Genomic DNA, 15,823 nt, shown 5'->3' on the forward strand with positions numbered 1-15,823 from the left:
CCTTCATTAGCCACTGGGTGTTGTTTTCCATGATGTTTTCAAGTAGTTGCAGTCTCTGAACTGAATCATCATAGTCTAGAGGTGCGTCCCTCTGCACGGCGTTGGAGACGTAAGAGCTGGAAGATCGGCAGTTGTCTGTCTCGGGCAAGAGGAAGGTGTAGCTGCACGACCCGTGCTGAACCTGGTACTGCTTCTTGCCGATAGTCTCCATGCTTTTACTGAAGGAGTTGTATCCCGAAGCTAGGAAAATGCTGCAGCTCCAAGTGAAGTAAACAGTCAGCTGCATTTTAATTCCTGCGGCCAGCCAGCAGATCCGGAGCGCCTTGGTGTGCTGACAGGAGCCCCGATTGAGGTTAACCTGTGCAGAAATTCAGTGCTCTGCTGCCATGTGTCGTCTGAACGAGGGCTGGACTTTCTGGCCGTCCCAGTCCCACGCCGTCCTCCCCCCAGTCGTGCCCTCAGCTGTCAGATGCAGAAAGGAAGAGCAGTCCCACCGTGGCTGCAGGCTCTGCCTTCCTTTCCCCCCAAAAAAGCCTCAACGCTTCCTTCTGCTACGGCTTCGTCCTGATTTTACCGCTCGGCAAACGAATCAATCACTCTCCTTTCCTTATATGATAAGTTGATAAGGGAAGGCAGACATGTGGAGAGCTCCGCTCCTCCCTCCCGAGCTGCTATCTGCCCACGGGGGGGTCTCTCGCCCTCGGAATAAAAGGCGAGCGCGCAGCCCAGCGTGGGATGTCGGAGAGCCCTTGGGGAGGAGCGGCTCTTATGGGACCCCTGCGCGTCCCCGCAGCAGCAGCAGCTCTCATTAAGAATTTCCTAGGCTGAGAAATCAGTTCCGATCGCCCCCAACTATGTTTGCAGAGGGAGCTTGTAAACTCTTTGCAGCGGCGATCATTTTTAAAACGCTGTCAAATAGCTAAGAAAAAAAATAATAATAAAAAAAAGTTCCTGTGCTTGTTTGTTCTTCTTAAAGGATTATTTTTTTTTTTGATACACTGAACCAAGATGTAATTTAGCTTGTGGTTTATATGTTGTGTAATTATAGAGAAAGACACTCTCCTAGGCATGCAAAAGCAGGCTTGGGCACATCCTTGCAAAGAGAACAAGAGGGGGATTTTAATTAAAAGTTTTCAGTCAAATGCAGCCTCTGTACTTTACTGAATCTCTGACCTGAATAATCATTTCTAATCATTTCAAGAACTAAATGTTTTCAAGCCTTTTTTTTTTTTTTTTAATTTGGCTATATTAAACAGCTAACTCTGAAAGCGATAATATTAATAACAGCTGCAAATCAAAAGTCAGCTGGGACTGAAAAATGAACAACTTTACAGAGCAAGTAGAAGTCAGGCACTCAGGACGTGGCATGGGTGAAAAGCAGTTATTCTGTCAGCTTTTGCTAGCCGCTTTCTGGGCCCTCGGAAGAGGGAAATACCTGGAAAAGGTGAGGGAAAATCTCATAAAGTAAATATTTGGCTGTATGAAAAGGCAGTAAAAAGGAGCTTCTCCTTCCTTCCCACTCCTAGTGATCTTGAAAAAGCAGAAAATTACTAACCAATTTACCAAACCCTGGGAAAGAGCTGATTTCACTGAAATTTTAGAGGAGTTCACTTTCTCTGTTGCAGAAAATGGCTTCTTGGAATAGGATATTGATTCCTGAAGAGAAACTGCCGGAAAGTTCTTCTAGGTTTGGGTTTGGAAGCTGTAAATTTTTCATAATTAAAATAAACAAAGGGAATGCCACACTAGGCCAGCTAACACGGATTAGAGACCAAAATTCCTATTATATGTGGAAAATCCCTGTGTGCCTCATGATCTCTTAGGACAGACTTTCCTATACAACGTGCTATGTTTTATTTAGTGTATGAATGTATGAATTACTTTTTATGTCATGAAAATTGTGTTCAGGGGTTGTCAAAAACTGTTGTAGCAGCTAAAATGCATTTGCTTACATTGTTGGAAGTTGTTGGGATTTCTTTACATAACATGTTGTTACCTCTGGAAAGGGCAATCTCTAAAATTCAATTCTGGAGTGTCCCAGGAAGGCTTGACTTAGAGTTGGACTGTGACCTGTGCAACCAATTTGCCAGATTTGCTTCCTGTGAGGTGTTCATCTGCCATCCTTCATCCTTCCAGCCAGTGGAAATGGAGAGAGATGTTTGGAGTTCTTGACTATATCAGTCAAGAATATTTTCCACAAAATGTAGATATTTGTAGGGTTTGGCATAAAAAGTAGACATTTCCCATCCATTCCACTTCCTGTTGCAACAGCAAAGCAAATTAATGCAACAGGTACCTGCATTGTTAAAGATTCAAAACCGTTCTGCATAGTCATGTCCACTTTTCAGTACATTGAAATTTTTGAAAGAATGTTTAATTCCATGTGCTTAACAGTCTTTTGCACATTGAAAAGCTTTTGCAGGTTGAGAAACCTGCTCTTATGCAATGAAGACAGATTTATGGATTAGATTTATACAGTAGACTCCTTGGAGCATTTCTAGGTATCTAGCCAGGCGTTCAAATTTGTTATTGTCTTTAATTCCAATACTTTTTATTATTTTTTAAGTTAAATCAGAGTTTCCTGTTATGACTTGTTTTTAACTGTCCTTAAATGGGTCCATTCCCTGCTTTCTTTTCCTCTCACAGCTAGCCCAAGAAATATGGGGCCTGCACAAGAGTAGTGCTGAAAATAGGAATATTCCAGTCCTGAAAGCTGGATGAGGAGAATGAATGAATGAGGAGAACTGGAAGATAATCTGAATTTTTCTGCTTATATTGTCATGGTTCTTTTAATCCCTTAGTGAGATATTAAAGGAAAAAATGAGGCTCACCAGTGTAGTCTCTTAGAAGTTTTCTTTTTAATTATTATGCCTCTATTCAAGGGACTGTACATATAAGAGACAAGATTTAAGGGATACTGACAAACTGTTACACAGGATTTCCATGAGAAGCTTGATGAGATCAATAGTTTTTGAGTTGCTATCGAGTTTGCCATCCGTGTGTCGCGCTGGTGAGTCAGATCACCAGCCTAATCTTGCAGCTCAGTTTTGCTGGGTTTTTAAGGAGAGACTGGCATGTCTCTAAAGGTTTGGTCTAGAGTCTGTTTTCCTTTTGGAAAGGCCAGTACATGACCCTGGGAGGCCCTTGAGCAGTAATGGGGCCAGGAACAAAACTGAACTTGGAGGCTGCCTGCAGAGCTTGCTGTATCTTGGACCTCCACTAGGGAGAACTGTGGTTGTATGAATACTGGAGAGAGAAATCAGTTTACCTTTTACGTTTTTTGTTTTGTCTTGTTTTGAATGAATGAATGAGTGGCCAGTTGCTATGGCAGCTGTCAGCACTTCAGGGAAAATGTATGGAAAGTGCAGGTATTCCTGTGTGAAATGCCAGCAAATGCCTGGTGGAAGACCCTTACCGGCACAGCAGGAATCGCCAGTTGTGCTGTGCTTCTCATCCAGCTCTTTGAGCAACACCCCGAGGTACGCTGTAGTAATGTTTTCCCCAACTTCTCCTTGACACTTCCTGGCTGTAGTGGCAATAGCTGAAATACAACCCCCAACACGCACATATTCGCACACATAACCGAGGGAGGATTTTGCTATTTCCCCATCTGGGTCTGATGGACTCATACTGCTTTAATGAAGTGCTCTTTCCCACTGCCCAGGCAAGTTAGTGAGTGTTCACCTTGCCAACAAAATAAATATACGTCCCTTTAACCCTTCACTACGGGGTAGTGCTCTATTTGGTGCATCTTCTCGAGCATTTGTTTGTGATCCTTCACCCTTTCCATCCCTTTGGGAGCAGCTTTCCCAGCTGTGGAGGAGGAAGTGGTCTTCTCTGCCTCGCCAGGGACTCAAAACCAGGCAGAGTTCAGGGGGAAAGAAAGTAGTAACAGCTAAATTTAGAAAACTGGTGTGAAAAGTAAGGCAAGTTAAATACATTTTCGTCCTTGAATACTGAGGAGGAGGAAGGAAGATGCTTGAATACAGCCTTTTTACGGAGCCTCAGAGGCATAATAACAAGTCTTCTTGCAGGGCAGGGCTTATTCCAGAAAAGCTGAATGACAGAGAAGATCTGTCTCCTGTCAGTTATGAAAAGAAACATCTCATTCTTAGCCATGTCGAAGTAGGAAGGAATGTAAATCATTTGGCATGGAATCTTATATATGCCAGTATGAAATTCAGTAAAAAGTTATAATTCAGACCAGTTGCTTCATCTCAGTATTTTTTTTTAATGTTCATCGTTTTCTTCGTCTTTTATTTGTGCTGAAGATATGGAGTGCCATGTTTGCATTCATGATACATTTATTCTGCAAAATGAAATATCGATGTTTAATCTGGGATTTCCTGCTTGCGTTATAGCTGAGTGTATATAGTATTTGACATAAAATAGCAAATAGTGGCTTGGTATATTTAAAGTACAAATTAGAGCTTTCCCTTTTTAGAAAGAAGATACTCACTCTACAGAACTCACCTTATAAGAAGTGATGAAGTGTATATTTTGTCAAAACTAAACATTTAGAACGTTTTGCCAGATGTGTTTTAGGCAATTGCTTTTCCTGGGAAACAGCAAATTCCCTTACTCAGCCAACCCTGCTTTTATTCCATACAGCATATGACTAAGCTGCTTTGAGTATGCCTGAATACCACTAACATTATCTTTCCAATTATCATTTTACTTACAGCTGCACAGCTTCTGTTTGACAGGCAAATGCAGAGATCTTGTGAGACCTCTGATAGAAAAGGAAGTAAAAAAATAAATAAATAAAAATGGATGTAATATAAGAAAATGTTGACTTTAGGCTATATCTGCAGACTTTGCCACCTAAAACATCTGAGGTGTTGATTTAGTAGATAAGCAAGTTCTCATTTCAGCAGTTTTTGTGTTTTAGCAAGAGAAAAAAATACATAACAAAATATGTGCAAAATAAAAACACAACAATGAGAACAAGCATTTTTGGTGCTACATTCTTATAGGGATATTTGATCTACATATAAAACTGAAAATGCTGTAGTGTGAGAATGTAGAACTTCAAAATCAAATCTGAGATTAAAAAAAAAAACCTGAAACTTGGAATAAATTAATGAAGTATTTTATATATTCCTGGTATTTACATTCCTTACATTTTAACACTCAATATTAAGTCCCCACCTTTGGTTCCTGGTACTTTAATGTTAGTTTATGGTAGTTCTGTTTGTTGGCTTCAAAATATTTTCTTTCACTGGGAGTATTTTAACATAGTTCTCAGGAACAAATGTCAACAAGGACAAGACTCGTGAACTCGTAACTTAAAAAACAGGGAACAGTATCTTGAACCCTACTAGATTTTCAGCCTGCTAAAAATCTTATCTGTTTTGAGATCTTAAACTCTTTGAATGAGACAAGTGCCTTATTATTATGTTTTCCATTAAGCCAAAACATGTTGTTTTTAGCAAGGCCCATAATTCAGTTCTTTAGTACTTTTAAAATTAACAGTAATATCTTACAAATCTTTTCTCCTCTCCCCACCACTTGCCTATTATTCTTTTTATTGCATCAGACCTTTTTCACTGGTCTCTCATTACTTGTTTAACAAAATTTCAGGATTCCACTCACTTTCTCAGCTGCTGATTATTTCTAATCATTCAGAACATCTGTTGTAACATCTTGTGAATTCATAGTCATCTCTTCCATGTCTCCTTTGAGTGCCCTTCCTTACAAAGAGAGGTCATTTGCTCAGTAATTCTCATATTGTACTTTTTTTTTTTTTAAGGGACAAGAGGTCAGTAATCTAATCCACTGAAAATTTCAGTTATCACTGTCTTGGTGACTCAGTCTGTTTCAATCTGTCCTTGAAACATCCAATCCATTATTTCAGTAAATTATATTTTTCCTAGATGCTACACCATTAGTTGAAGTGTGAATTGGCCAAAACTAGGATTTATATCTACCCTTGGAAATGCTTGCTTGTTAGCCCCATATTCTCTTTTGAAGTTGATACTGCCAACACTCTTCAATTTATTGAATCTATAATCTGCAAGTTATCTTTATATCCCTTTGTTACTTTGGTATTTTATTCTCTCCTTTTTTTGATTCTACACTTTCATGAATATCTATAAAATTCTTATGCTGATCGTCATCATCAACACATTGAATTTTGTAATATGTTCTGTTTGGCTCCTCAATAACATTTGAAATGTGACTTGTATATGAAGCTTATTATATTAGTTCTGCCCCTTTTAGTAAATAATACTCAACCTTATTTTCATAATACTTGTTAGACAACTGTCAGAGGTTCACTTATCTACTTAAATGCCTCAAATTTGTTTCCATTTTTGAAAGCTCTAAGTGCAGCATCTCTTCAACCAAATAAGTCAGCTTCATTGCTTACTTCACAGACACTCACCGGACCAACTTTCTTGGACTGTCTTGATTACACTTGGGATGTCTCTTCTCGGTTAACCTGACATTTAATGTGACCATATTTTCCATTTATAGACTTATTTTGATATTCCACTTTTGTTGCATAACATCTGCTCAGGGCTTTTTGAGATCATATTTGCGATCATATTAACATTATAATAATTCATAGTTTTATACATATGCATACTTAAATCTGCATATATGTATACACTTAGGATGCTGTAGATGCCACCACACATAAAATATATTTGGTCTTGTTAATTTAGTTTGGAACTTTGTGGTATCTCATCTTAAACAACAACAACAACATGAATGTATATTTTTTGAAATTTATGTCCTTATGACTTCCACATTCCAGAACTTTCTTAAATGCAAAATGCTTCTTATTTTTTACTATTTCATTAGTTTTATAGTGATTTTATTTATCATTCCAAATTTTCAAGGGACATCTAAAGTACAGTGTACAAATACCTATATAACTGTAATCTATACAAATAATCTGTGCAGATATCTAAAAAGGTTCTCACAACACATTAATGAAGTTTGTATTCATAGCACAGATGGTAGTTTTTCTTACTGTGAACATTTTTTTAATAATGAATGTTATTTTAATCTTTAAAAGATGAATCACCCACTTACTGAAGTAGGAAGTGAGTCCCATGATTATGGAGAATAGTTGCTATACGTCCTTCCTCCTTAATATTTTTATATTGTTTGGCTATAGCGCCCAAAGGCTTTGTTCGTTCTCCTCAGAGTTATGTGATGACAGCAAATTTTAGCTGGTAACAAGTGTAATTACATCTTAAAGTTGAATAGCATGAGTACAAAATTAACATGGAAATTTCAGCTAATGTCAAGGATCTCACAACTGGACTGCTGAATAACTCTGACAGTTTTAAGTGTTGTGCCTTGTCTATCCCCCATACTGGGCAAAGTATAGTACAGCACTTGTTTAAAGAGGTTACCATCAGTTTGAAACGGAATGAAAAAGCTTCTGTGCTAATGCGTAGAAACCAGTTCTACTAAGTCCTCTAAAACCTGTTTTTAAAAATTGTTTCTGTAGAACATACTCATTTACTCTTCTTTATTGGATTGTATGTGAAAAGATTAACAGAGATATTCATACTCCTTCTGCTCATGTACTGTTTACATGCTAATTTGAAAACTTTTTAGTTGTAGTTTCGCATATTTGGACACTTTAAAGCTAGAATCTTTATGCAAGGTTTTGACTTTTGCTGTGTTATGCGAGTGTTGAATTATGTTGATGTGGAAAGGCAGTAGGCTGTGAAAGAATCCAGAAAGCTTTCAGAAAATGAGAAATCTGTCTTACTGACATTTTAAAGAAAAATGTATATGCCATTTGTTTAAAGGAATGTATTTTTAAAATGTCTAAGCAGTTGACGGTAATCTTGCCTTCCAAATAACCCTAGTCCTTGTGATTTAAACCCTTCTTCTGTAAGCAGTCATTCAGGTTAGTGGAAGGTTCCCACCTCTGGTAACAGCGCACTTCATTGATAAAAACAGCATGTCATACTTCCGAAGAGCATGTTCAAGATTCTGAATTCAAAGATAAACTGATGTCAAAGAGAGAATGAAAAGGAAGTGAGAAACTGTATAAGAGGAATAAACAAAGCTTTCACAGAGAGAGAGGACATTTATGGCAACAGTAAGGTACCTAGTTCCTGACATCTGTTTCCCTCAAGAAAAAAAATACAGTACATATGCTAACCTTTTTATGGAGAGTGCAAGAAAAATATTTGCAGCGTATTTTCATATATTCATATTTGTTGAACTGTATTATGGATATGTAATTTGGAGAGGATAGAGCAGCTGCATACTATTTTTGCACTCCATAAAGTTAAATCTTTGCTTACTTCAATTCTAATAAACATAGTCCAGTAATAGTTCTGAAAACAATACCAAGCCTCTTGCTGATTCTGCACCAAAAACTGGGGGTTCTTTTTATCATTGGTATCACTGCTGCACAAGCAAAGGAGGAAGGTAATGTAAGCATGCTCTTGCTTTTTTTTTTTTTTTTTTTTTTTTCCCTTGTTAGTTAGGCATCAGAACCTGTGATGGAACAGAAGAAAGATTACCTGCACACTGATACCAAGAGTAGGGCTCCTTTGTGGACTACTTATCTCCACATGGTAGGAGTGAATCTCCTACTGCTGGGTAAATATTAACATAAGTACCCTACCGGCTGAGTAACAGCCTGTTCTTTATCTCTCCAAATAAATCATCTGCTGGAAAGATAATCCTCCATCTCCAGTGGAATGTGTACAGAAGATCAAATCTCTTATGAGTACCCTATCATTTAAATGGTATTTTTTCTTGAAATATAAGCTAAATAGAAAGTCCTTTTACTTTATATAAATCTGAATTTTTACTGAGTAGTTTCACTACATAGAGAAAATTCAAATATTTGAAAAAATCTTTATTTTGTCCCACTAGAAATACATGCAAATGAAATTCAGTGGCGGTCACTGATGATGTCTGTAGTGTCTGAAAATGAGTTCACATTCAGGCTAGCCATAGCCAAACATGTATTTATGAATATTATCAGTTAGTTCAGTCTTCACTTCCTAACTTAAGGATAAACTTGATTATAGAAGATCTGTATCTTCTCACTTGATTCTTAAGTCAATATGTTCAGTCAAATCTGTGACTGAATTCTATTCTAAATAACAAATAAGTCTTCATCTTTACTGTAAAATGACGTATTAGATGTTGTTACTGCTTCAGTTGTAGCCTGTGGGATGTTATTAATAGCAATGTCCAGTGAACAGCATTTTTCTTAAACATTAATAACTTCAAATCTGATCCATAAAATTAATAAACAGCTGATGTTCTACTAATTTCTGTCTTCCATTGCTTGTTGACTACTCAAGTATCATTTTTAAGAAAAAAAATGTTTCCATTAAATTTAAAATATTTACTTGATGATGAGAAGACAATTAGAAGAATCTCTCTTAAATCAGCCGGCTTAGAATAGTTTCCTTTTCTATCAGTGATCATTGTATCCTTGAGTAAGGTGTCAAGGTGGGATTCTTTGATTAAATATAAACATCAAATCACCCAAGGCTTCCTTGCAGAGCCAGAGAGATTTCTTTATTGATCATAAGGAGATTGACTCTTGAGTAACAAGCTCAGGTGAAAGCATCTGAAGTTAGGTGAGATGAATGACATGCAGGTCACATTACAAGAGCTGGCCTCATGCTTATTATAAAAACCTTGTTGTGGACTGCGTAGGAAAGACGAGAGCCTTTTACAAAGCACTTTTCTACAAAAGATGATGAGAAATTAGTTTTAAATCGACTGATTTCTTTTCTATTGCTAAAATTTCCAGTTTGACTTATTGAAGAAGTGATGGTTGTTCCAGTTTTGAGATGTGTCCCATTGTCTCAACTTGAAGTGTTTTTATTAGTATATTATCACCTTTTTTTTTTTAATTTTCTTACAATTTTCAGACTATTATATCCCAGCTTTATTGTTTTGACTCTAATCTCTTTCAGCACTTGAACTGTGACTTGATTAAAAAGCAGACCATAAAGAAATTGGGTCTAACTGCATTATTCATAATTCTTTCAAGTTTTTCAAGGTTAAGAGCATTATACCTTTGGTAAATGTCAGCTGAAATGTTTAAACAGTGCCTGTTCCAGAACCCGCTTGCAGCCCTCCCTAACAGATGGCGAGAAGGGATGGGCTAGCAAAGGACTGAGTTTTTAGGCAGCTGTGCGGTATTCCAGGCAGGACTACTGCAGGCAGGGAAATAGTTAGGAGTTATGGCTTGCACTTCATTTTAATTTCATACCAAGTACAAAAATATTTTCAGAGGCTAAGATCTATTAGGCTGTAGAAAAGCCTCTCATGAGAAGTGATGGAATCCCCACTGCATGAGTAATTTAATATGGTTTGCCAAAACACTGAAATATGTAAAGGAAAATCCTATACTGGCAGCAGTAAGAATTAGGTGACATAATAAGCTTTTTCATCTTTAATTTCTCTCATTAAACCACATCACTTTGTTGAAAGAAAGAAAAATGTTTATGTTGGACCTCCATGTGAAAAATATCCCTCTTCAGATAAAAATATAATTAATATATTTGAAATAATTCTTCCATTTTCTCACAGTCATGAAATTAAAACCATCAGCCAAAAGTTAATATTAGTGCCTGCAAACTGATAAGCACAGCTTATTAGCTCTATTAGCAGCAGAGGTTTAATATTGGAAATTACTGTGGTTTAAATTTCATTGCAGTAGTGGAACAACTGCGTTTTATATTATTAATTCTAGTGATTAAATTTAAGAGAATATAGTTAATCCTATTACTAAAATACTGTGTAGGATTGTGTTTCATGGAGTATTGCTTCCCACAAGTGAACCTGCTTGACTAATAGAAATTTGCAACCAAATTATTCTCAGGTATCAGTTGCTTAATTGCTACTTTTGTTTTCAGGTTTAGGAAAAATACTTATTTAAATGTTTACAATAAATAATGTAAAAAATGTGCTTCACAGAGATTATCAACATAACAATCCATAAAGTTTACATTAAAATCAGACTGCTGATGGTTTTCATTAACTTGAAACAGATTCTTTTCTGCCTTTTAAAACCTCTATTTTCTTCTATGTGAAGCAGGCTCCCTTGTATTCAGATTTTTTACCTCACCAGTTCTGCAGTACGGTGGAGAAAAACTGCACTCACCTACATCTCACCTAACTTTGCTGGTGCACAGTTTTAGCCTGCAGTACACCCAATAAAGAAAAATAGCACATGCTTTTAAGACAGAGCTTTCAATAAACTGAGAGCCTGGAGGACTGAGGAAAAGGTGATGCTTTAAGGGCAACCTGCGGGCCTCTCATTTAGAAGGCTTTTCTAGTATCAGGCAGAAGCTTTTTCTGAGGTGTGTGGTGCGCACTGTGGTTAGGAGCTGCTGAAGTAGACAAAATGTGGGTCTGGTCTCCATTACTGTAATTTGCAAATACCCTGTGTCTGCTCACAGAGGATGGCCCAAGGCTTTTCAAGCTGTTAATGACATGAACAGTAGCCAAGAACTGCCTTTATTTGAAACAGCAGTGTATTTTAAAAGTAAGCTAGAATGTGTGAATCCTCAACCGGTTGCCATTTGCATGAAATTTACACAGTGAGAATTTTTCTTTAAAGAAACAGATTTCTCACCAAACGCTCACTTGACTAGTTAAACAACTGGAAGTCTTTTCAAGAAGTATCACTACTACTTAAGATACTGCCTTTCACAGATGGTCCAAACAAGAACCAGGCTGTAGAGTAAATGACACTTGATTCACTCCCATTGATTTCTCAGTGTTTGTGAATTCATTAATTGTTCATTCATTAAACCCCATATCTTTGCTGGCTCTTTCATGTCAGAATGAGGCATTCATTTCCAGAAAATGAGATGGCAGATGGTGTAGTAAGTACTGCCCCTTATTAAAACTGGGGGGTTGAAGTAATTTAAATTAATAGAAGACCAGCAGAAATGAAGATATATACGATCAGAAATAAAGGAAGAAAAGTGTCTTATCTATTTTTTGTTTGTTTTGTTTTGTTTTGTTTTCCCTAGTTAATTTTCTCTCATTAAAAGTAGGAAGTGGCATTGTAAGTCCTTAATACTAAATGTTGAAATTCGGGACAGCTGCAGACTGTTCAGACTGTTTAACAGCTCTGCATGTGAATGTCAAATACACTGAGGTTGGTACTGTGTCTGCGATGTTATACATGCATGTTTCATCCATGGAAGTACTGTGTTATTTTTCCAGTTTACTAGGACTGGTTTCTAGGAAAATAAGTGGAAAGCCATGCCCCGTACACTTTTCATGTGAGACACAAGACTTGATGGTGTAATAAAGGACATCTCCTGTTGATTACACAGGACACCTGCCAAGCCTGCAGAAAGAAAAGATACAGGCCAGAGAACAGAACCAGAGAATAAGTGATCACTGTACCCTTTTTCTGTTTTTAATGTTTATATTCCACTCTGGTCTCAGCTGTTCTAGTCAATCTTTAACAATGTCTCTGAGCTGAATGTGGTGTCTAGACCCTGTATCTAGAATAGTAAGACGTATTCTCTACTTTCTAGTCTGTCAAATGTTTTCTGGTTAAAACTTTAAAATGTTTTTAATTGTCATAAGTGAATGACAGTCAGATTTGCAAAGATAACACACAACATACATCAAAACTTATTAGGCTTTGAGTCTTCCAAAAATCCTGGTATGTGTCCCTTTCCATCTCTAGGTAACAAATGTGACTCTGATTCATAAACATGGATAAATATATGAGCTTGTTAATACCTTATGTGCATGAATACTTCAGGTTATGTTTGAAAGCTTAACCGTAGCTATTATAACTTTTCTCAACAGTTTTGGGGTAAAAAACAAGTGTTACTTTCTTTTGGGGTGCAAAAACAGTGCAAAACAAAACTTGGCTTAACTGCTCTGTTAAGTCCTAGATTTTGAACTAATGAGATAAAGTAAAAATGATGGCTTAGATTTAAGGAAAATAATAATTTTTCTCATGGCTAAAGAAGCATAAAAATGTTACTCTGCAAGGCATCAGTAGAAGACGACAAAATAATAAAAATGGTAATTTTGGTTTTAGCATGATTTTGGAAGACAGAGTCTTGATCTCTGAGTAGTTCAATTCACAATCCTGAACACATGAATTCTACAGGAATCCTCATTGAAAGACCTTTCTTTCACATTTTTAAAATTGATGATGTAAAAGCTGATAATATTTTATATATCTGACTTTGCCCTTGAGTGTTTTTCCTTGTATCTATTCATATATCTAATACATATCAGCCCCTCTTTATTGGCATGCATGTGTTTATTGTACATAATGAAAAGCAAGTCTTCTCAGTACAGCTACATCCAAATATGACTCAATACCTTTGAAAACTGCAGTTTCAACTGGAATTGGGTGCCCTGCCTTCAGGAGCACTGAAGGAGGATTGCAGTTACAGTCACTATAGTTGTTCAGCAAGTTTCCTGGTTTACCAGGAAAGCTTAGCTGAATAACACTTGGTAGCTAAAACTCACTGTAGTGGCTTCCAGTGCACATTTTATAATATGCAAGTTAGTGCACATGCACTTTTTCCAAGCAGTTTGACTTACAATCATTAGGAATCCTGAAGACTATTTACCTCCATTTGTCATATCTTAAGTAATACGTAAGTTACTACATCTGCCATGGTCTCACTTTAAATACTGATTCAAAGATTATTTCATCAGTCTACCACTTTCTGCGAGTCATACGCTGCTTGTCTGTCTCATATTCTCTTGCTGTTAGTCTGTCTTCACTGTATTTGTGCAACTCAGAATAATCCCCGTATTCATTTGATTCACTGCTGCAGACAAGAAAAAACTTTCATATATTCAGGATGAGAATGCAAATTACTATTTTTATTTAATAAAGACAGATTGTTGAGCCTGGCACTAATTTTATCCTTTATTACCAATGAAGACATGAGAACTTCAAGTACATCCTGCTTCCATACCAGGGAAATTGGCTCAAAGTGAAAGGAGGAAGACATAGTTTTTTGTGGATTGTGTCCTTTAAATGTTAGTTTACAAAGACATTCTGAGTCAAAAGGCCAATTTTATCCAAGCAATGTTTTTTAAGATGTATGTAGCATATTCAGACAAGACAGCTGGAACAAAACAGTTTCAGAAACTGTTAGACTTTATATATGCATCCGATGATTGCTCAGGAACCCATTTTGGGAAAGCTGCCCACATACCTGCGTGGCTTCCCTGGCTGATGGACTTGATTTATGTATCTGAGCACTTGATCATGTCCTGTAACGACTTACATGTGTCACACCAGCTAGTTCTGTTTTAGCTACGTATCTAATCTCCCATGATAAAAATCAGCGTCTGTCATTCCTTTTTACCACTTTCCTGTCCTTGCTTCCAGCATTATGGATGTGCAGATCTCACTAATAGAATCCTGATGTACTGCTGCACTTTGGTTACAAAAAAACTTTTTATTGGTTATTTTGCTTGTAATGTTAGTATATGCCACCAGTTTTCTTCCTGCGTTTGACTAGCCTGGACAGCATGGAAATGAAAAATGAGTGAATGCGAAGTTTTTGCTAAATGAAGGCACCAAGTGTTGACAGGATGGCTGATTCCAACGCAGAATTTTCTCTGCATATAAACACAGAATACATTTCATAAACCAAAGCTGCAGTCTTTGTTTGTTTGCTGTTTGGTTTTATTCCAAGTGTCTTGAGAGATGACCCTTAAAAGAAAAGAACCACTAGGATGTGTTTCCATAAACTTGTATGAGAAATAGTGTGATAACAAGTCACCAGAAAAGCGTGCAAAATTTGGAGTGAAGAAGCTGAAATTAATGTATAGAGATTAAAAAGAACAGACTTGGGCCGAGTGTTCTTTGCAGCCAATATTCATTGCTAGGAAGAAATTAAGGTTTGTATTGTCCTACTGATAGAGTTCTGATAGATTTCTGGCTTGCTGTAATTGTAACACATCCTATTTCTATATTATTTTCTGAACCTTGCACTTCTAGAAAGTCAAGGTTTGGAGAAGCTGTGTAGAAGTTGTATAATCATTTAAAAACAGAAGTTTTATTTTGGTCTTTTTTCCACAGTAGCAAAAGCCTTGTTAAGGTTATGTGCCTTTGTCTATTTGTTCTCTTCTGGTGATGTTGCACTGTGATTGTGTTTGCCTGTATGATTCATTACAAGCCTGCTGGCAGATGGTCACGTACACTTTGCAATAATGCTTGATACTAATAATAATCAGCTTTCAGCTTTTATTTTTCCTAGGGTAAACTGATAGTAATATATCCTAATTCCTAGGATATGGCTGTTTTCAGCCAGTGCTGTTTAAATACTTTTATCCTTCAGTAAAAACAGTTTCTGTGTTTATGCTCAACATCTCATGAGTGAAAGGTAAATTGTTTGTATGGATGGTAGTGACAGAAGACTTAGTATTTCATCTTTCTTATAGGAACAAGGTGAAAGAGTAATTTTTTCATGACGGTATATGGTAGAAATTTTCTTGGCTCTTGCATATGAATGATTTTTTGTTGGTTAAGCCATTGGAGCCCCACAGGGGCTATGTAGCTAAAGCTTCAGAAATCCTGCTTTGTCTCACATGATACCCACACTTGTTATGTAGAAGGAAATTGTTTATGTACATTTTATTGCATAACAATAAATCAGGTTTATAGGAAATGTTTATCAGTAATGGTCAGAATGCTGTCAGTCGAAAACACATTCCATTTATTCAAATGGTGAAATTATAAAGCACTACTTCTGTGTAGAGCAGTAAAATGTGTATATCAAGCAGCATCGTTTTATAAAAGGAAAAAAATGTGTTGAATTATGTGCTCCTACCATTATAATATGACACAGATAGATTTCATCATTCTTTT

The 15,823-nt window shown here is 36.8% G+C and overlaps 2 protein-coding genes across 7 annotated transcripts in view; one reads left to right on the plus strand and one right to left on the minus strand.

Moving 5' to 3' along the window:
• ANGPT2 (angiopoietin 2) overlaps positions 1-4,199 on the minus strand; it is a 48,172-nt gene extending 43,973 nt beyond the window's left edge. Inside the window, exon 1 of one of the 4 annotated variants that reach the window (XM_083830813.1) lies at positions 2-4,199. In XM_083830813.1, coding sequence (XP_083686939.1) covers positions 2-286 — 285 coding nt within the window. In that variant the 5' untranslated portion in view covers positions 287-4,199. The remainder of the gene's footprint in view (position 1) is intronic. The other 3 variants (XM_083830816.1, XM_083830814.1, XM_083830815.1) reach the window with 3 other exon arrangements.
• The window catches only part of MCPH1 (microcephalin 1), a 130,533-nt gene that overhangs the window by 92,809 nt on the left and 21,901 nt on the right, over positions 1-15,823 (plus strand). The window lies entirely within an intron of this gene.

The sequence above is a fragment of the Anser anser genome, assembly GCF_964211835.1.
Source record: "Anser anser genome assembly, chromosome: 3".
Classification (NCBI taxonomy): Eukaryota; Metazoa; Chordata; class Aves; order Anseriformes; family Anatidae; genus Anser; species Anser anser.